This window comes from Delphinapterus leucas, chromosome 2 (assembly GCF_059928025.1).
Source record: "Delphinapterus leucas isolate spDelLeu-1000000601 "Yukka" chromosome 2, BTC_Dleu_Yukka2, whole genome shotgun sequence".
Lineage (NCBI taxonomy): Eukaryota > Metazoa > Chordata > Mammalia > Artiodactyla > Monodontidae > Delphinapterus > Delphinapterus leucas.
This window is the reverse complement of record NC_143130.1, coordinates 96,544,208-96,566,922: the sequence shown is the minus strand read 5'-3', so window position 1 is coordinate 96,566,922 and position 22,715 is coordinate 96,544,208. Positions and strand designations below refer to the sequence as shown.

Sequence of the window (22,715 nt, the reverse complement as noted above, 5' to 3'; positions counted from 1 at the left end):
ACAAACTGTAATTGTACTATTTAACTTTAAAGTTTGCATTAAATTTTTTTAAGTGTTGTAATAGAAGCAAAGATTAAACATCCTTTTCCTTTGGGAGTCCCAGAGACTTTTCCCCAGTGTTTGGAATGTTTTGTTGTATGAAACTTACAGATTCGGGAAGAAGACAAGGATCCAGTCTACTTGTACTTTGAAAGTATGATGACTTGTGCCCGAGTTCGAGTGTATGAACGAAAACAAGAGGAACAGAGACAACCATCACCATCACCATCCCCATCGTTTCAGCAGCAGGGCTCATGTCATTCTAGTCCTGAGAACTGTAGTGTAAAGGTGAATTACTTACTGCATAGATTTTTCTTTTTAACTTCCGATTCCCTGTTGCTGGTATTAGAATTTGCATTACTATTGGAATAATTTGAAATAATTCTGAACGGGCAGAGAAGGTTTACATAATGTGTCTATCAATTTATATGTTTCTCTGCATGCCTATTCTAGAGAATATTCCCTTAAGGTCATTAAAAGTATTATTCTTTCTGATGTTGGAGTAACTTTTAAAAGTTTAAACATTTTTGGTTTTAATTAATGTGATCATTAGTATTTGCATCTTTCCACATTGGTGAATTTTCTAAATAACTGAAACTTGTTTCATTAAACATCAAATATTTTTCCTTCTTTACTAGAATTACACTATAAAGTGCACTGTTAATTCTTTCTTGGTAACTCAGTCACCGTCAAGGACATTAAACAGCAAGACTACTTGTTTTTACGGTTGTATAATATGATAGTAATGCACCTGTGCATGTGGATGTGAAGATGTTCTTTGAGCACTTTAATCTTTCTACCGTTTTAGGCTTCCTTGAGAAATTTAATTCTCATGTCCTAGTCTCTGTTGGTATTAAATATGTGTTGAATTGAAGTATTTTCTGTGTTACTCTCTTTGTCAGGAGCCGGATTCTGAACAGCAGCCCTTGAAACCAATCACCTGTGACCTGGAGGACGATTCTGATAAATCACAAGGTCAGAATGAAAACTAGGTCTTATCATTTGATAGTATTTATATTATATAGGTGTGGATTATACTAATAATGGGGGGAAATCAAAGCTACCAATCCAGAGCATGTCTACCTACCCTGTTTCTAGTTTTTGCTAAAAATAGAGATGATAGATAAGTTTTTTTCCAATTATTTGCTGTGTTTCTCATTCCTGTTCTAAGAAATACAGTTTGTTGGTGTTGATATGGTATGTTGTTGCAAGAAACATTAAGGATGAAGTCAGTGATTTTTGTTTTTAAACTTCTTTATATAAAAACCTCAGCAATATTGGCATGATTAGCTACTGAAATTTTCCCTGGTGTTCTCAATAGTTGCCACAGTTGGAGAAATACAGAGTGAGAAAGGAAGGAGTATTGCTGATTTATCTAGTAAAGGCTACTGCCAGAATTACTATGGTGAAGGGTAGTGTCTAGGGAGTTAACTATTTGTTTTTGGTTTTGCTCTTTAAAACTTCAGACATTTAAGCAGCAGTGCCTCCTAACTTTTTTTTAATGGCATGATAAACACAAAAAATGGTAATGTTGTTAGCACACCGGGGCAAGTGGAGGAAGCTACCTATTAACATGACCACCCTGAAGGCTGAGGGGATCTGTATCCTGACATATCTGTAACTATAGCACATTGGTTGGGAGATTCTCCTATAGAAATCTAGCTAGTGAATATACATTTAGTTAATATGTTGCCATGAATATAAGCACACGTGAGTGGTTTTGCATAAAATGTAGAAGTGGAGCAATCATATCTAGAGATACAGAAGTAATTCAGAAGTATTTGCAGTGGAAACTAGAGATAGAGCTCACTTTTTTTTTTTTTTAAACCAAACACCATCTCTCTTGCTGCTGTTCTCTAGGGTTGACTTTACCCATCACATATTACAAAGCATCTTGCAGGTATCTTTGCTTTGCCCATATGGATAGCAAGTACACTATCCCAAATAAGCCTAACCTTGGTTATATACTTTGTTTGCAAGGTGATACTTTCTTAGGTAATAGTTAATGGCTTTTTAGGGCAGTCTTAAGAGGGACTCCCTTTTATTGAGAGCCCAGTGAGCAGAATAGTGAAGATTTTATAGTCTGATTATCTGGAATCTTTTTTTTCATGGAAAATTCCCAAATTATGAGTGTCAAATTACCACTGAAAGTACCTGGGAATGGGACACTGGGCAACTGTTGAATTTCTATGCCCCTGGCAGTTTCTGAGAACTCAGGAAAAATAAAAATTTTTCAAAGTTCAGTACAAAATTCTGTGATACAGAAATATCTTTCAATTCTTTATCAGAAAAGAGCTGGAAGCCTTCCTGCAATGAAGGGGAATCCTCTTCTACCTCCTATGTGCATCAGAGGTCACCTGGCGGTCCCACCAAACTGATAGAAATCATCTCAGACTGCAACTGGGAGGAGGATCGGAACAAGATTTTGAGCATCTTATCGCAGCACATCAATAGCAACATGCCACAGTCACTTAAGGTGGGCAGCTTCATCATTGAGTTGGCTTCTCAGCGAAAGAGCCGGGGTGAAAAGAATCCTCCTGTTTATTCTTCTCGTGTGAAAATCTCTATGCCATCATGTCAAGACCAAGATGATATGGCTGAGAAATCTGGATCAGAGACTCCTGACGGTCCATTATCCCCTGGGAAAATGGATGATATCTCTCCTGTGCAGACAGATGCCCTGGATTCAGTGAGGGAGAGATTACATGGAGGCAAAGGTCTGCCCTTTTATGCAGGGCTTTCTCCTGCAGGGAAGCTTGTGGCCTATAAACGTAAACCCAGTTCAAGCACATCTGGGCTTATCCAGGTGAGAATTATCTTTAATCTGGATGTAGCACCTTTTTATACTTAGGTAACACCTTGATTTTTCAGAACCCTTTGTGGGCCTTATATTACTTATCTTCACATTTCCTGGGAACTGGGTGACAAAATCATTATCTCTTTTTGTAATAGGCCTAGGTTAGATGCATACCTAGGGTGAATTTTTGGCACATTTACAAACAGAAAGGTAGAGTACTGTATTGACTTATAGTTTTCTTTCTAGTCTTCCTAGAAAGTTGCTCTTAAACTGTATTACCTGGGCTGCAGTGATATTTTGACAGTCAAGCAAGGAGAGTAAGGGATTCAGTCTAGTTCTTGGGATTATTATTAGCAGACAGCTTTTAAAATAAACAAGGTGAAACTGACTTTTAAGATAGGCAGTATATGTTTGGAAACTTGGGAGAAAATTTTAATTTAGAATGGTGTTATTCAAATACATAAATATAAAAATGAGCCACAATTTACTTATTTTTTCTTTATTTGATTCATAGAGTTTTTGCAGTCTAATCATTGTTGTAGGGCAAATATCTATATCCTTGCTGTTAAGTAATTCAGGCAGGTATATTAGTAAAATTATAATGGCATTAGAAAATCCTTTGGAAAGAAAAGTTCTGAGGTAAAATGTAGTCACAGTCAAAAAGCTTTTCTCTTTTTGTTCAGTGACATATCAAATGCACTTTTATATCATAGTACCAAATGTGGGGTAGTGTCTGACTTTATTGCTAAGGTTACTTGACTTCACTAGCTCAACTGCTTCTCTGGGCTAAGGTCTGTTCCATTGTTACGACTGATCTACTTAATTAAAAACTTTCTGTTGCAGTTGCTATGTAACTGCTTCTGTTGGTATTTCTTAAACTCTTAATGATGAGAAGAGTGTTTTCTCCTTGTTTCATTTATTGATTGATACTTTGAGAACAGAGACTTACCTGAGATCATTTCTAGTGAGATTAGACGCCCCTCAGATACAGTCATAGAAATTTTGTGTTCTCCTGTGTAGGACTCAGAAAGCCACTGTAAAATAAGAACCTGCATAAGCAGCCAGGCCCCTGTTATAAGGTATATGCTTTGGGGGAGCTGCTGAGTAGTGTTCAGAACAAGTCCCAAAGGAGCGGATAGGGGTATCTGATCCAGACTCCACAGAACCTGGAAGACTATATAGTAAAGTTTACTTTAGGATGGAAAGATCGTATTCCTTGTATCAAACATGGGGCAAAGATATTCCTGATCTTTCTGGAAATAATAACAATTTTACTTAAGTAGCAAAGAGTAATTTTGTGTCTTAGAAGAGAGAGAAGCTTGGTGTAGTTATTCTCCTCACCAGTTCCCTATTAATTTAGAGAGTAGGATTTTCCCCACCTCACTCCACTCCCTCACCCCTTTAAATGATGGAAAAGAGAGACAGGAAAGGGTATCCCCTCTAGTCACTTAGCAATATGACATAGAGAACTTGGGTAAGAAACTTGGGAGGTTTTTGTTTTCTTTTTTTAAAAATGATTCTCATGCCTAAGATGGGGTGGTCTGTCAACTCAGGCAGTAGAGAAAAATCTTTACCTCATTCATTGATTCACTTTCTTCTGACAATTTATTGATAATTTTAAAAATTACTATGAGTTTCAACTAGCATTTATCTTGAGTCCAAGTTTTGTCCAAAAGATGAAGACAATTATCTACAAAGTTGAGTTTTTTTGAAAATTGAAAACTAAGGTGACTTTGTGGCTTAGGTATTTGTAACAGTGGCTTTCTCATAAGTTAAAGTAGACTCACCATATATTTTTCAAATATGAAGGGTGCTTATGAGAAGGGTTCATCATGCCACTGGTCTTGTCAGATTTCATGGAACACAGTTGCTCATATTTTTTGCTGATGATTGTTAATAGCTTAACCAGAGTTGCATGTTGACAAGTAAAAAAATTGGATGGTTCCTTAGATTTGACTGTATCTTCCACATATCTAGGATGCAGGTATGATGAGTTTCTAAGATTCTCTGTTTCCAAACTACCAAAATGAAGGAGATGAGATTAGTTTAGAGTATCAGATGACAACATTTTTTTCCATCTCCTAAATACTCAGATTATACCAAATGGAAAAAGTCCATTTCTTTTTCCCTTTAAATCTGAAAAACAGACTTTTAAAACCTTGTAAAAATGAAACCCTTGTCAAGGGAGATGAGTTAGCAAGAGAATTTTATCTTTACAGAATTTCTCTTTGCCACTTGTTTCAGGTTAATGGTAAGAGTTACCCGCAGGCTAAGTTGCTATTGGGACAGATGGGGGCATTGCATCCAGCCAATAGGCTAGCTGCTTATATCACAGGCAGGTTGCGACCCTCAGTCCTGGACCTCTCAACCCTCAGTACTGTCATCTCCAAGGTAGCATCCAATGCCAAGGTGGCTGCATCCAGGAAACCACGTACCCTGTTGCCTTCAACATCCAATTCCAAAACGGCATCCTCCTCCAGCGCTACAACAAATCGCCCTGGGAAGAATCTGAAGGCATTTGTCCCGGCGAAAAGACCAATTGGTAAGTTGGACTGTATATATGTTTTCCAAAGGGTTGTAACCTGGTGCTGGGCCAGTGGATACAGATACGGGGGTTGTAAAACTTAGAGAAATATAGAAGTTGGCATTATTTTTTTTCTTGATGTCTATCTTGCCTGAATTTTTTAATTTTTTAGTAACTCTTCTGATGACCTACAATACTAGATGAACTGAATTTGAGTTAGTTTTACAGTTATTTCCAGACTTTTAGACTGGTTTTATTAATGTAGAAAAAGACTTAGGTTTTTAATTTTGTTTTTCAAAAGGGAAGATGTATTCTTAAATACTTTCCCTAATTTACTATTTTTCCTATGAGGACTGGTGTTTTTGGTACCAGTCATATGTATGTTTGTTGAACTTAATGAAACCAAGGAGCTAGCAAAATCAAAGTGGGTTGAGTTAGTATTAGTCTTAGAGTAGAAGGCTCTTGTAAAATATAATTTTGGAAACAGTGCTTTATTATATTCACCCCTGTTCTGTGAGTAAAAACCTCATTTGTTTAACATTGCAGTGCTAGAGTCTGTAAAAAATTGCCTTCTTGAAATGATTTGTGTTTTAGCATTGAGAGTATATGCAGTTGGTTTATTGGATTCCTCTTTTTGTTGTTTCAGATCTATTTAGGAATGTTAAGTAAAAATGTCGTTTGCTCTATTTTTATTCCTCTAATAGGAAATTGAAATCTCTGGCTAAATGCTGGAGTTGTGTGAAGATGGAGGATAGGCCTTGCCTTAAAAAGAACCCATTTTACCTCTTTCTTAAAAAGTAGCTTCAGTTGGTGATTTTTTAAAAAGATAGTCTTATCCTGCCCTCTTTTTTTTTTTTTTTTTTTTTTGGCGGTACGTGGGCCTCTCACTCTTGTGGCCTCTCCTGTTGCGGAGTATAGGCTCCGGATGCGCAGGCTCAGCGGCCATGGCTCACGGGCCCAGCTGCTCTGCGGCATGTGGGATCTTCCCGGACCGGGGCACGAACCCGCGTCCCCTGCATCGGCAGGCGGACTCTCAACCATTGCGCCACCAGGGAAGCCCCCTGCCCTCTTTTAAAAAATGTCTTTATACATTTTAGAAAAATGCAAAACTTTACTGTCTTGTAAAAGGACAGCAATAAAGAGGTGGAGGTGCTGGGACAGGAGGAAGTGATGGAAAAAAGTTTTAAAATTAGAATTAGGGGGCTTCCCTGGTGGCGCAGTGGTTGAGAGTCCGCCTGCCGATGCAGGGGACATGGGTTCGTGCCCCGGTCCGGGAAGATCCCACATGCCGCGGAGCGGCTGGGCCCGTGAGCCATGGCCGCTGAGCCTGCGCGTCCGGAGCCTGTGCTCCTCAACGGGAGAGGCCACAACAGTGAGAGGCCCGTGTACCGCAAAAAAATAAAATAAAATAAATAAATAATAAAATTAGAATTAGGAATACAGTTTCAACTTCTTACTTTCTTCATCTGTTTTTATTCATTCATTCAGAGAGCACACAGAGAAACAGTTGTATTAAGTTGGAAGCTAGGCAGAAATCCACACCCAGAGAGAAAGGGTATGGGCGTCCTTTCTAATGAGGAGGAGTGCAGTCTCTTCATCTGTTTTAGATGATGAAGTTGTGTGCTGCTGTACTGTCTTTTTAGTGTCCTGGCAATTTGATTATATTGCATAACCAAAAGAATTTCAGAAGGAACACCCAGTTTCAATCCCTTTGTTAAAGTTAGCATTTTAAAGGTTTGGTTTGGGTGGAGAGGTGTGTTTGATTTCTGTGGGTGGAAATTGGCATGTGTAATGCAGGTAAGAAATTTCTTAATACCTGTAAGAAATTGACCCAGTGGTGCACAATAATGTTGATAAACACAGTCACTACAAGCATAAAATATGAGAACTGAAGATTTTTGACCAGCAAATTTTTATTTGCAGCGGCTCGACCCTCTCCTGGTGGTGTGTTCACACAGTTTGTGATGAGTAAAGTTGGAGCCCTGCAACAGAAGATACCTGGAGTTAGCACACCCCAACCCCTAACAGGGCCACAGAAGTTCAGTATCAGACCTTCTCCAGTAATGGTCGTCACACCTGTGGTTTCTTCTGAGCCAGTTCAGGTGTGCAGTCCTGTGACTGCTGCTGTCACTACTACCACCCCTCAAGTGTTTTTAGAGAATGTTACTGCTGTGACACCTGTGACTGCTATTTCTGACGTGGGAACTAAGGAAACTACTTATTCTTCTGGTGCCCCCACTGCAGGGGTTGTTGAGGTCTCTGAAACTAATACCAGCACCCTTGTAACACCTACCCAGTCTACAGCCACTGTGAACCTTATCAAAACGACTGGGATAACTACCCCTGTGGCTTCAGTTGCTTTTCCTAAGTCTTTGGTAGCATCTCCTCCAACCATAACTCTTCCTGTTGCTTCCACTGCCTCCACCTCCATAGTTGTGGTGACCACAGCTGCATCTTCCTCCATGGTGACCACACCAACTTCATCTCTGAGCTCTGTTCCCATTATACTCTCGGGAATTGATGGGAGTCCACCAGTGAGCCAGAGACCAGGTAAGGCCTAGATGTTACAAGCTGGTTTACTGACAGCTGTTTATATAACTTTGTGGTTTTGATAGGATTATAGATATATCAGGTGTTTCTGCTATAACATGATACATGTATTCCTAAAAATCATTACATTCTGCAAAACTGAACACTGAAAATAATAGAGCTTGTGGTAAAGATAGGGTTAGGACAATCAGTGAAAATTCATGCAATTTTGTAACCAGAGCGCTAATAAAACCTGTAACTGGTACTTTAGAGATAAACAGCGTTGACAGATGGTTTAATGGGGCTAGAGATTTCTTCAGGAGATTAACGATATTCAGAAACATTAGAATGGAAATGCTGGCTGAAGAATACTGCATATGGGAGTGGAACTCTGAGCCAGTAGAGCAGCGTTAAGGTGGGCACAGGAGGAAGTGCAGCCTGTTGTGTGCTGAGAGCTGGGGGTACATATCTCTGAGGAGGGAACCATAGGTAGTTGTTCCCTGTTTTGGGGGTGGGAGGGCTGCTGCTTTATATTTTAAAAAGATTGGAGGGCTTCTGCTTCTGCTGCAGCCAAGCTGAGGGCCCTTTCTCTCCTCCTTGCTTAAGATTAAAATTCTAGGTCCTCTTTCTTAGTAAAAATCATTTATGAATCAGCCCAACTCCTATATACTACTGACATTATTCTCCTGCTTAATTACTATATGTAAACTGATTGAAATAGAAGTAAGGAGGCATATTTCTTTGTTCTGGACTCTGATATTTTATATGTTAAGTTTATAGTTAAAATGAAATTTTTTCTCTTGTTGGCTTAGTTTAAGTGAATTTGAAATAGGAATAGTTCAACACGTTGGTAATTTTTCTATCTTAATTCAACCAGCTAAAGCAAGTTGTTCTCTTAGTAGACTCTAAGAGGAATTACTGTGGAAAAGAGTATGAAAGACTTTGCAGGATTTAAGGGGGAATAAAACAGCCAACAGCAGTTCTGTCTTGGTAACTGATAGTTCTCCTACTAAATATTTTTGTCTTTAGGGGCATGGTCCAAATCCCTCCTGATATTTTAGGAAAGAAGTGATTTATAAATTGAAGTGCTGTTGAAAGGAAAAGTGGATGACAGTATCAAATTTGTTGTCTTTTGCTACTTCCTGTAAATAAACATACCAAAAATGGCTAATATATAATTTCTAAAGTAAGATAGTTGTTGATGAAGCTGTTTTGATTTCCTGTGTATCTCAAGGTTCATATCTTGTCATATTTTAACTGGTCATGTCTTCTAAATCATGGATTCTAACCTTTCTTTATATTTTTGCTTCTGTCATGAAACCGTAAAACAGTTTACCTTTTGTAGTTCATTGTCTCTCAGATTTCAGTCACTTGGAACATACATTCAGGTATTTTGCTCTGATTCCCATTTGTACTATCATACAATTGACATAATATTTTTATTTAAATCCAGTCATTTGTTCACTTAAATGTACTTTTAAAAGGAGCAGTATTACTGTTATAGGAAACCAACATTACTTGCCAAAATAGAGGGTAGCCTCATAAATAAATACACTGAAACAATAATAAAAAGTATCAAATACTAGCCAGCTACTGTAAGTTCTTAACATGTGGCTTGCTATTTCTGTTAATGAAGAAAGTTAGAAAACGTTGGCATAATATTAAAGACATAATATCAAAGACTGGTAATTTCTTCTGTATTTTAATCAAAAGATTAAAATGCTGACAATGTGATATGGTGTTATTCTATATCCACCTACCACCTAAAAGTGTCTTCTGTAATACTACTTGAGGAAATACTAATGTTAACAGATTTTCTTACCTGCTTTTTTATAAATGGAGCTGACTCAAATCACTGCCAACTTCTAAGGAAGTGTATATTTTGTTATAGGTTCATAAAGTAGATCTCAACTTTGGGATTTAGACAACTCTGACTTTTTCATTTGACTTTCTTTTTGTCTTCCCCTTCTTCCCCTCTCACGCATATTAATAAATAATCACATATTTAGTGTGTGTATTAAAGGCTGCTTTTGGAGTTATTTGGTTTTGAATCACTCTCTAAAACTTAATGTGAATAGAAATGTTCAGGAAATTAAGAATGCTTTAACATGAAAATTCACATAAGATAGATGAATTTTTTTTAAGTTGCACACTATTTTTCATAAACAGTTTGGTCTTTGTGTTTTATTTCATTTTCAAAAGTAGTCATGGATCTTCTATATATAATTTGTCATGTAAATCTTAGGAGCTTCACTTTGTTTTAGAAATTTGATATGTTTTTTGGGCAGAGTATCTGATAGAATATCACATATTAAAATCTTTGTTTTGTTTGGCTTGTTGATTTTTATATTTAGTGACAAACTGATGAAAAATTTTATTTAATAATGTTTTTAAAAAAGGGGTAATTGGAAATAATAATGTTAAAGAAGTTCAGTAATTTGAATGGTAATGTTAGACCACTTTCATTTATGCTTACTATTATGTTATTCCTTCCTCTTTATTCCTGTGACCCAAAACCTAGCTGTAGATTACTCATATTATTTTCTTCCATGTCCTTAGTATTTTCTTCTTCCAGACATTAAAGTGAATCTTTAGGTACTATTAATATTTTGAAATCTCTTTTAATTCACATCTTCTGCATTAAATTTCTGCTTTTTCTGTTTGTTTTAAAACTATCTTTTGCCTCTTCCTAACCAGGCTTTATTTCCCTGCTTCTTTGATGTCTCTTAATTTCATTCCATTTTTTGGGGGTATGTATTTTTTTTTCCTCCTGAAAAATAATTTCCACAAATCTTTATGCTTTGCTTATTTATCAGTGAATTTTACAAGCCAAGAAGTTTTTAGTACTTTGTGATTTTTAGTCCTTGACTTTTTCTTACTTGAGTAAGACCTGTGAAACTAAGTCATAAGTCTATTAAGTGTTAACAGCCTGAATTTTTAAGTTGAACAAGAGAATTTTATCTTGAACTTTAATGAGAACCAGGTTAAGAGGCCATGTTTTTCATTAGGCAGAAGTGTTATCTCTTTAAATGCACCTCTTGACAATTGATACTTTCTTTTTTACCAATCTAAATGTAAGGCCCTACAATGTCTGGTTAATACTTAGGTTTAAAGTAAATTGTCTCAGCCATAAGACTAGTAAGTAGTGTATCATGGACGGACAGGATTTTACCAACTCTGTAGTTTAAAGTAGAAGTTATATGTAGCATGGTTAGATCCTGTGTCATAATTATTTTTTCCCAAGTATTAAAGGGAAATTCTGATACTATGTTTCCCATTTCCTGTTTTTCAGAAAATGCTCCTCAGATTCCAGTGGCTACTCCACAGGTCTCTCCTAATACAGTGAAACGTGCTGGACCTCGATTGTTGTTGATTCCAGTGCAGCAGGGTTCTCCTACTCTTAGACCTGTCCCAAACACACAACTTCAGGGACATCGGATGGTCTTGCAGCCTGTTAGGAGCCCAAGTGGAATGAACCTGTTCAGGCACCCTAATGGGCAGATTGTCCAGCTCCTCCCTTTGCATCAGCTTCGAGGCTCTAATACCCAGCCCAACTTACAGCCTGTCATGTTTCGGAACCCAGGTATAAAATTAGAGATATTTCTGAGAAGTTTCTCTTTTCTTGAATCATTTGGTCATATGGTATGTTAATACACCAGGATTGGTCTTCTTAGTGTCTTGGAATCACCTGTTAGAAAAGAAATGCATACTTTGGAAGTCTTGATTTGGGCAGTGGTGATTTAAAATGTTCTTTTTCTTACCAGGGTCTGTGATGGGGATCCGGTTACCCACTCCTTCCAAACCTTCAGAGACTCCACCATCTTCTGCTTCGTCCTCCTCTTTCTCTGTTATGAATCCTGTAATTCAGGCTGTTGGGTCTTCTCCAGCAATGAATGTTATCACTCAGGCACCATCATTGCTTTCTTCTGGACCTAGTTTTGTGTCTCAGTCTGGTACATTGACTCTGAGGATTTCCCCTCCTGAACCACAAAGCTTTGCAAGCAAAACAGGCTCTGAAACCAAAATAACCTATAGTTCAGGAGGGCAGCCTGTTGGTACAGCCAGTCTTATTCCTCTCCAGTCTGGTAGTTTTGCCTTGTTGCAGCTCCCAGGACAAAAGCCTGTTCCCAGCTCCATTCTTCAGCATGTTGCTTCACTTCAGATGAAAAGAGAATCTCAGAATGCAGACCAGAAAGATGAAACAAGCTTTTTAAAAAGAGAACAGGAAACTAAGAAGGCCCTGCAGTCAGGAGGAGAAGCTATAGACCCTGAGGCTAATATAATAAAGCAAAACTCAGGAGCTACTGTCTCAGAAGAAACTCTGAATGATTCCTTGGAAGATGGGGGTGATCATTTAGATGAAGAATCCCTTACAGAAGAAGGTCCTGCAACTGTTAAACCTTCTCAGCATGCCTATATCACTGGCTCACACACAGGTGAAGACTATAAAAATGTTGATGAAGAGTATGGGATTAGGAATCATAACAATTCCAAAGAAAAACTGACTGTTCTGGAAGTTAAGACCATTTCTGGAAGAGCCAGTAATATGACAGTCCAAAGTGTGAGTAATGTGCAGCTTAAAAAACTTGATGTGAAAGTGGAACAGCAGAAAGGCTTAGACAATCCAGGGGAAAAATCAAATGAATTTCCAATTATCTCTAAAGAAGAAAGTAAACTTGAATTTTCAGGGAGCAGAGTTGTGGAGCAGCAATCTAATCCAAAGCCAGAGACCAAGGAGAAGGGATGTGGAGATTCTCTGGAGAAGGACAGCATTAGGGAGAGGTGGAGAAAACACCTAAAGGGCCCTTTGACCCAGAAATGTGTTAGAACTTCACAAGAATGCAAGAAAGAGACAGATGAGCAGTTAATTAAAGAAACAGAAACTTGTCAGGAAAATTCAGATGTGTTTCAACAAGAACACGGCATCTCTGATTTACTTGGAAAAAGTGGAACTACTGAGAATGCCAGAATTTTAAAAACTGAATGTGATTCTTGGAGTAGGATTTCTAGTCCTGCAGCCTTCTCCATATTTCCTAGGAGAGCTACCAAAGGGAGCAGAGGGGAAGGACATTTTCAAGGTCACTTACTGCTATCAGGAGAACAGATAAAACCAAAGCAAGAGAAGAAGGGTGGGAGAAGCAGTGCTGACTTCACTGTTTTGGATTTGGAAGAGGATGATGAGGAAGATGAGAATGAGAAAACCGATGATTCTATTGATGAGATTGTGGATGTTGTTTCTGACTACCAGAGTGAGGAGGTTGATGATGTAGAAAAGGTGGTGAGCCCATTTTTGTTGTGACTGAAACCTCAAGAATTTAAATGATTCATTAGAGACAGTAGTTTTTCCAGAAGATCACTAAGACCTGATACATTGATTTGGATGCCTAGGTTTAGATCATGATTAAATGACTTTGTAGTTTTTGGGCTGTGTCAGTCAGGTAACATTTATTGAGCTTATATTGAGCTTTGAGACTTGTCTGATATTATAGGAAGGCTGACTTAAGCCTTAGGGGGATAGATGCTTGAGAGTCCCTATCAAATTAGGTTTTTTTTAGGAAAAAGTCTGAAACCACTACTCCCATTCAGTCTCAGTTTCTTTGACATTTTGTATGTGAAGTGATTGTAGCTTATCTGGTAGATATATATAAGAAACAGGGAATAGGCAGCCTTAGAACTGGAAGATAATTTATCTATCTGCATTTATAGAGATGTTTTTCTTTTTGGAGAGAAACGAAAAATACTATTTAATATTTTAATACAACCCTGCCTAAAGTTGTTTTTAATCATCTCCTAAAATTAAATAGTGTCTAGAATTTGTATTCTGAACTTTGGTCATCTTCCTTTGTAATTTGACCTTTCTAATTTATATTTTTATTTTTCTGAAGCCATTTTTTAAACTTTTATTTAGGGTTGTATTTGCTGAACTAAGTAACTTGAGAGTCAGATATGATATAGGGCAGGAGTTGGGCAAACTTTTTTTGTAAAGGGCCAGATTGTAAATATTTTAGACTTTGCAGGCTAGATGACTTGCTCTTGCAACTACTCAACTGCTGTTGTAGAGTGAAAGCAGCCATAAGCAATAGTAAGTGAATGAGTGTGGCTGTGTTCCAATAAAACTTTATTTACAAAAACTGATGGCAGGCTGTGGTTTGCTGACCCCTGACCTGGGGTCTGATGTAAAACATAAGGAGGTGATAGCCAGCTGCCTGTGGGGTACCTTGAAATCTAAATTGTGTCCCTCTCTTCAGGAGCAGATAATACAATGATTGTCATTCCTGGCGGTTTTAGAATCTCACTTCCTTGAGATTCATTCATTCTCTGTGTTACCTGGTCCTTCTCTGTTAATGCCTAACTAACTGCCTTACGGAGATAAAATATAGCAAAAAGATTCATATTTTAAACCTCTAAAATGTTTAAATATTCTAACGTTCCTATGTTGGTTATCTCTGTACCTCACCTGTCTCATTTATAAAATGAGGATCTAGCTCTACAGTTGGATGATTCTGTACGCATTTGCTTCACATTCTGTCTATAACCTAATCCTTTTTGAGGACTTATGTCTATAGGTAGTTTAGGAGTTAGATTGCAGATCTTCTTGTACTTTTTGCAGGGTCTTTCGTTGTAAGTCAGCCTAGGTAAGCATCAGACCAAAAACAGTCCAACTTTATTTTAATTTTAATTAAAAAAAGTTTTCCATTATGGTTTATTACAGGATATTGAATATAGTTCCCTGTGCTATACAGCAGGACCTTGTTGTTTATCCATTCTGTATATAGTTTGCATCTGCTAATCCCAAACTCCCAATCCATCCTTTCCCCACACCTCCTCCCCCTTGGCAACCACAGGTCAAAAACAGTCCAGCTTTAAAATCAGTGAAAACTATTGCTATCAGTAGAACTGACTTAATGGAACCTTTAGTGTTTCTTAGTCATACAGCGTGGCATTGCTTGAATTTCCTAATAGGGAATCTGACAGGTACACTGGCCTTTTAAAACTAAGGACATTCACATCTAAATTCTACATTGTATTTATGTTTATGTCTGACACCTATGATAACTTTATACCTGTGATTAGCATTATATTGGAATAGTGTAAGGAAAGTTGTGAGTAGCCTTTTTAAGTCTTCCCTGATGAAGTTTATTGGATATTATTTATAAAGCCTGCAATTAAAGCCACGCAGTACACATTCTTCAGTTTAAATATGGTAAAGCATCTACCTACATTACTATTCAAACCCTTGGGGTTCTGTTGATTTAGCTTCCTAATGTTAATTTTAATATCCATTGTTTATATTTAATACACATTATTGAGATGATGCTTAAATTGGGGATCATGAATGATGGCTTGCATCATTTATGTCCTTTAGCCTTAGGGAGCCTGTAATTTGGGGGTAAGTAGTTTTTCCAGCAAGTTTAAACATAGAATTAATAAGGTGATGGGGATGCTTCATTTTGAGTTGTGCCTCTCTGGTACAGTACAATTATAGATAACGTATTCTCTGTTTGGTTTCTGGCATAGTAAAACACTACTTTTAAAGGTGGACTTAAAAGTATCTGCATATCCCATAATCCATATAGTCTACTGTTATAAATATACAGTGAGTTTCTGTGGTGGGTGCTCAATAAATGCTTACTGATTGACTCATATTTTGGTATAATAAGTACAGCAAGCCTGGGCTTCTTTGGTATCTGAAATTCTTCAAAAGCTCTCATTCTGTAGGGTTGAGAGACTTAGAAGACTGTCTGGGCTATAATCTGTTTCCATATCTGCCTTGAATATGTTTCTGTGGGTGTTTAATATGGGATTAACCATGAAGCACTCAAACTAGAATCTGAATTTTTCTTCTTTCTACCTTCTCCCTCACCAAATTCTGTTTTACTGCTATTTAATATTAAGATTTATGCAGCTTTAATATATCTGTACCTGAATTTTGTCCACTAGAAATAACACTGAAGCATCAATACAGCCCTTTGGGGACTCTGTCTCTTCAGTCTAATGATGTCTTTTTAATATATATCTGTGTGTGATTTATAATGTAGTTCTTGGTAGTTAGCTCTAACCATATGTTGTCTTTATGACTTAATTCCATTTTATGATTAACAAGTTTAGGATTATCAGTACTTATGGTTTAAGATCAGTGTTTGGCACTGGTTGGCTTTATAAGGGGAGCATTCAGTTGAAAAGTTTAGGTGTGCTTGCTTCCCAATACTTTATTTACTGTTGGAATGCTGTATTTCAGAATAACTGTGTAGAATACATTGAGGATGATGAAGAGCAGGTGGACATTGAGACTGTAGAAGAGCCCCCGGAGGAAGTTAATGTTGTCCACATGAAGACCACAGCTGCCCATACACAGACTTTCAAACAGCTGTAAGTCTTACTTCTCTTTGGATTGTTGTTTTTTGTTGTTGTAATTTTATGACCATAAGCAAAACTAAATGTTCTATTCAGGAGTTCTGGGTAACTGACATGGTTCCTTTATTTCTCTAGCTTTTTTCTTAGTAGTAGATGAGGAGAGGAGCTGTAATCCAGAGGTAATTAACTTGCCTTGTTATTGCTAGGAGGCAGTATATAAGTGTGAATAACATATGCTTTTGGAGCCTGATACATTGGTATTAAAATACTGCTTTTGCTAGTTTGTGGCTGTTTAATCTTGGGCAAGTCTGTAATCTCTCTGAATCTTAGATTCTTTACCTATGAAATGAAGAAAATGCCCCCATTTCAAGTACTAAATGAGATAATGTATGAGATAACTAACATAACTGATGCAAGTGGACTATTCAACAAAGGTTAGTTCTTTTAAGAATATGGCATTAAATTCTAAATTTGGTTACTTTGCTAGTTGAATAGGTCATTACAGTTAGAAAAATTTTCATAGCTGTTCAGCTGATGAGATGAAAATACAGAGAGCATGATGCCTTAGAAAAAAATGTTCTGAGTAAGCCTTGTATTGATTAGGAACTGGGGTGTGAGAGAAAGAAGGGAAAGAAGGTAAGAGTTGTTATTTTGTGCCAGACATTGAGCTTTTCAACCTGTTATGTCATCAGCTACCCGAAGCAGCAATGAGTTAAGAAAGAGTAATTCTTCATTCCTAGTGAGAAAGTCTAAGGAGGGCTGTAGGTAGTATTTTTCTTCACTCCAGGGCTATTTGGAAGGTACTTCAGTTGCCTACTGGTTAAGACTGAAAGAATTTAAGTCTCTTAAAAACTTAATTAGACTTAAGTTCAGCAGTATTGCAGGATGTAAGTTTAGTATACTAAAATTGAGTTCCTAAACAATAACAACAAGCAAAAAAATGTAATTAAAAATACGAAAAATCTGTTTGGGATTATTAACACAAATTGTGCAAGACTTTTATAAAATGTTATTGAAAGACATTGAAGAAGAATTCAGTAGGGACTTCCCTGGTGGCGCAGTGGTTAAGAATCCACCTGCCAGTGCAGGGGACACAGGTTCAGTCCCTCTTCCGGGAAGATCCCACATGCTGTGGGGCAGCTAAGCCCCTGCGCCGCAACTACTGAAGCCTGTGCGCCTAGAGCCCGTGCTCCACAATAAGAGAAGCCACCGCAGCGAAGAGTAGCCCCCACTCACCGCAACTAGAGAAAGCCTGCGCACAGCAACGGAGACCCAACACAGCAGTCAATCAATCAACCAATAAAGAAATAAAATTTATTTTAAAAAAAAAAAGAATTAAGTAAACAGAGAGATACCATCTTAATGGACTGGAATAATAAAGGGCCAAGAATAACCAACACATAACTGTAAAGGAGCAGATTGTTAAAATTTTAAAAATTTCTGTCAGTGAAAAGGCAATTTCACACTGTAAGGAAAATATTTGCAATATGTGTTTGACAGAAGATTAGTATCAAGCATATAAAATAATTCTTACAAGTCATTAAGAAAAAGGTCCAGTAGAAAAGTAAGTAATGGATATCATGGGCAATTCACAAAAGACTGCCAGTAAACATGCAAATTTGTTCTACCTCACAAGTAATTGGAGAAATGCAAAAAAAAATTTTTTTTTTTTTGATGTGGACCATTTTTAAAGTCTTCATTGAGTTTGTTACAACATTGCTTCTGTTTTATGTTTTGGGTTTTTGGCCCCGAGGCATGTGGGATCTTATCTCCCTGACCAGGGATCGAACCTCCACCCCTGGCATTGGAAGGCGAAATGGGAAGTGCAGATTAAACCACAGTTACTTTACCAATTTATACCCATAAGATTGGTATAAATCGAGATTTCTGATAGTACTGTTGTCTAGGTGTGGAGCAATGGGAACATTCTGCAGGTGGGAGTGTAAGTTAAAACCACTTTGGAGAGCAGTATGACATGACTACATTTGAAGATGTGCAAGCATTTCTTCCATCCAGCAGTTCCACTCTTAGGTATACATCCTAGAAAGGCTCACACACGTGTACAAGGGGTCATGTCTGGGATTGTCCATTGCAGCCATTGTGAAAATTTGCCATTGTGAAAATTTGGATACAACCTAAATAACTACTAACATTCTAAAACAAATTTTGGAAAATTCAACAGTTTGGAATACTATATAGCAGTTAAAATGATTGAACTAGATGTATCAACATATCTCACATGCAGTGCTGAATGAGACAAATCAGTTGAAGAAAGATACACTACATGTAAGTTTAAAATGCTACATAATATCTTCTGTTTAGGGATGAATCAGTACATTCCTAGGAGAGTAAAACTGTAAAGATGTGCATGGTAAACTCAGTTTCCGAGCATTTACTTATGAGAAGGAAGGAAGGTGATGAATGTGCCTATATTTTGGTGATGTTTTATTTCTCAAGCTTAGTGACAGATACCTGGATGTTGATTATGTATTTTGTTTGTACAGTTTTATATGTTTGAAATACTTCACAATTGAAAAAAAGTAATTTGCAGTTTTAGGGTCTATTTGGACACTTTTATTTGAGAAAAAAGCATATTGTTGAATAAATCATATTGCCACATATCTGACCATGGGGAAAAGAAGCTGCTTACAATTTAGACAATTTGGGATGGTTTGGTTTAATATAGCTATGAAATAGGTACTAGATTACTGAATTTCAATAAGAATTGGAAAATATTGTCTTCATCTAGGTGCCGTACGCATATCACTACAGATGAGAAAGCTGCTGAAAAGAGTCGAAAGGTATTTTACAGTATGTTTAATGATAATTACTCATTTAATAAAATTGATAACATTTGTCCTTAGGGTTAAAACAATATTAGCTGTATTAGCTATGACTTTTTTCAGGGCCATTTTTACCAGTGAGTTAATATAATCAGCTTTTTTCCCCTTAATGAAATTATACTATTAATGCTTTTTTTTTCCCTTCTCAGTTGTCTACTGCCCCCCACCCCCAGTTGATAGAATAATTTAGAGGAATTAAAATGGGTATGGAGTTTATGAAAACTGATGTGCTTATTTGAAAACTAATCCTATAATGTAATGATATGATGTGAAACAGGCTAGCATTCTTTCTTATTTAGGCTCCTGATTTTTCTGGTGATCTAAAAAATTAGTTATTATCTGAAGTAATGGCTAGCAGTTCAGGGAGCCATGAAATTGTAAACCTTCTTTGATTTTCTTAATGTACTCAGTGTAGGATATCATAGTACCATAATTAAGGAAGGTTTTCTCTTTATCCTAACTAACACTAAGAATAGAAGGGAGTGCAATTGTTTAACCATTTTCCACTTGTTATTCTGTCTTCTTAATTTAAGAGATAAAAATGATGAGATTGGGTTGAGATGGAGGGTGGTATTCAGGTCCTTTGAAAAACTACTGGGTGGTTAGTTTGAGTTTGGTTTGATTTGGGGGAGCATATGATACATGTTTGCAGGGCCATAATTATTTTGAATATATCACAATTTTTATTTTTTCATTGGACATCCTAAAATATTTTTGAGATGTAAGAATTTTCACAATAGCTATTTACACAGTCCATTGTTTTGTACCATTATTGTTACATGCAAATTATTTTTAGTGTATTGGTGTATTTAAACTTAGTATTAATTTTACTTCTATCTGGTTGTATCTTTGATTTTCCCACACTGTACTAATGTACATGTTTTTAACTTTAGAAAGACAATGATTTTGTAGAAGAATTTGGGGGTACTTTCATACACCATGATATGGTACCACTGTTACTATGATAAAGGTAAACAGTGTCAAGAAAATAAAGGCAGTTAGAAACATCAAGGTTGGGGGGGACACACATACACAAAACCAAGAAACTGTAAAAGACAGGAAATGTAATTATTACTCACTTGGTATGATTAATATTCATATTGTCATAATAGGTTGGTCACTGTTGATGATTTTTTAAAACTTTTATAATCCATGAATAAAGTATGTAAGACTTAATTTTCAGTCTTGAAAAATGAGTAAGTACAAATGACAAGTTGGGAGGTAAAAGAGGGAAGAAGAAATGAAGGGAAGGATATGAGTACTGATATCCTCATTTTACAAAGAGACGCTATTGATGAAATGAGAAACGGAGATAGAATTATCTTCAAGTTGCAAAGGGATCAATAGAGAACTAAAATTAATGATATATCTGTATTAGGAAGATGGATGGTGAGATGCAAGAGAGTGGTGAGCTAAATCCTTTTCTGCATAGCAGGAAGTAAATAGGTTGTATTGAAAAATGAAAAGAATAAGCGTATGTTACTATTTTTAACTTAGGATATATATAGACTTAAGAACCAGAAAAAGCCACTAAAATAATCAAAAAGTGGTTGTTTCTGAGGATCCAGTTGTAGGTGCAAGATACAGTTGCTTTCCATTATAAGATCTTTACATATTTATATTTTAAATCCTGTATGCATCTTTTACTTCTTTATAGTAAATAACTTTAAAAATGGAAGTAGAAAAAAAAAAGAGAGAAAAAAAAATAGAAAAAAAAAATGGAAGTAGAATAAATAAGAGAGAAAGGAAGCCTAAGGCATCCTGAGGTCAAGAAAGACTTTCCTAAAAAATGCAAAGTCTGAGTTTTAAATGTTAAGTTATGAAGGGGGGGTGGAAGGGGTTAGGTGCAGGCAACAGCCTGTGTAATGGCATGGAGATGTGGGATTGTAGTGTGTTTAGGAAACTTCTAGCACTTTGGAATGGTTGGAGAGAACAGTGATTTAGGAAGAGAGGCAGTTGACCCTTTCCCAAATTGTAAAGGGTCTTACAGTATTTACGAAAAAAAATTTTCAACTCGTTTTTCACTAATCGAGATTTTGTTAAAGTTTTCCATATAATTTGTGTCATGAAAACAAGTTTTAATAATAAATTATACAGATGAGCTTTTTTATAGATCCCCTCTCTCAAATTCTCCCTCATTTGAGAACTGCTGTAATTTGAGCTGAGAAGTGATATCACATTCTCATGTATTAGAATTTACACTGTTGATTTGGAGTAAGGAGAGACTGGTAGTAAGTTGACCAATTGAGAGGCTGTTATGATACTCCAGGCAGAAGATGGTGAGTGTCTGATATAGAGCAGTGCCATTTGGGGTGCAGAAAGAGGGCAGGTACACGTGAAAGATACTTAGGTGGCGATCTTTTGTTTGGACAGGCTACACCAGTTCCTCTAAAACTAAAACCTGATTACTGGAGTGAAAAACTACAGAAAGAAGCAGAGGCTTTTGCTTATTACCGCCGGACACACACTGCCAATGAGCGGCGCCGCCGTGGTGAAATGAGGGATCTCTTTGAGAAATTGAAGATCACGTTGGGGTTACTTCATTCTTCCAAGGTTTCCAAAAGTCTCATTCTTACTAGGGTAAGTGTTATGTGTAAATGACAGACAAGTAAGAGCTTGACTGAAAGAATCTTCTGGAGATATTTATGAGAAAGAGAATGAAGAAGATTGAAATAGAGCTTGTGTTTAACATTTGAAGGTGGACTAATGAATGCCCAATAAATCCCTTAGGAAGAAAAGTCCTTATGTTGAGTCAGAGTAGCTTCTCATTGAAAGTCAGATTCTTAACCAGCAGAGTCATTATCCTTTCTTCAAAAAAAGTTAGAAACTCTGTTAAACTCTGTTTACTATGACTTCTTTACACTGGTGTTTTCCGTAGTACTTAGAAAAGTTTATCACGGTGAAAGGCACAACACAACTGCTATTTTGACATCCTTCTTAACAGTTGACAGTCACTTTAAAGGAAACTCTAGTATTCAAGCTAGCAGAAGTTTTAATTTTGCATGTAGAATGTCTAAGGTAATTTTGTTTAAATTGCTTATAAGTAGAAGTTGGAAGAGTAAAAGGCAAGCAGTCATATCCCTCTAGAACAAGGTTATTTCAACCAGATTTTGCTTAGATTAGGAGTTGATATTTTTTTTTTTTGCTGTACGCGCGGGCCTCTCACTGTTACGGCCTCTCCCGTTGTGGAGCAAAGGCTCCGGACGTGCAGGCTCAGCGGCCATGGCTCACAGGCCCAGCCGCTCTGCGGCATGTGGGATCTTCCTGGACTGGGGCACAAACCCGTGTCCCCTGCATCGGCAGGCAGACTGTCAACCACTGCGCCACCAGGGAAGCCCCTAGGAGTTGATTTTAAAGTTGATTATTAAGATCTAAGCAGAGTAAAAGGTTTTGTTTCTCCTTGCAGTAGTGGAAATACCTGTTAACCACTCAGTGGTGCTCTTTGTAAATAATCACTTTCCCTAGAAGTATAAGACAGAAAAATCGCCTAAAGTTTAACAAAAAATAAATTCTGAAACATTAAAAATTGTTTTTGGGGTTTTTTTTTAACTTCTATACTTTATTATTTTTAAAATTTTTATTGGAGTTTAGTTGATTTACAATGTTGTGTTAGTTTCAGGTGTACAGC

At 36.9% G+C, this 22,715-nt stretch overlaps 1 protein-coding gene across 15 annotated transcripts in view; it reads left to right on the top strand.

The window, feature by feature from the left end:
* MGA (MAX dimerization protein MGA) overlaps window positions 1-22,715 on the top strand; it is a 155,675-nt gene that overhangs the window by 125,954 nt on the left and 7,006 nt on the right. For 3 of the 15 annotated variants that reach the window (XM_022587391.3, XM_022587392.3, XM_022587393.3), the window contains exons 11-20: window positions 151-327; window positions 942-1,014; window positions 2,328-2,845; window positions 5,081-5,378; window positions 7,284-7,910; window positions 11,182-11,472; window positions 11,654-13,167; window positions 16,129-16,259; window positions 18,994-19,045; window positions 21,461-21,667. In XM_022587391.3, the coding sequence (XP_022443099.2) occupies window positions 151-327; window positions 942-1,014; window positions 2,328-2,845; window positions 5,081-5,378; window positions 7,284-7,910; window positions 11,182-11,472; window positions 11,654-13,167; window positions 16,129-16,259; window positions 18,994-19,045; window positions 21,461-21,667 (3,888 nt within the window). Of the gene's footprint in view, window positions 1-150; window positions 328-941; window positions 1,015-2,327; window positions 2,846-5,080; window positions 5,379-7,283; window positions 7,911-11,181; window positions 11,473-11,653; window positions 13,168-16,128; window positions 16,260-18,993; window positions 19,046-21,460; window positions 21,668-22,715 lie in introns of those variants that run through there. The other 12 variants (XM_022587399.2, XM_089904997.1, XM_022587395.2 and 9 more) reach the window with 12 other exon arrangements.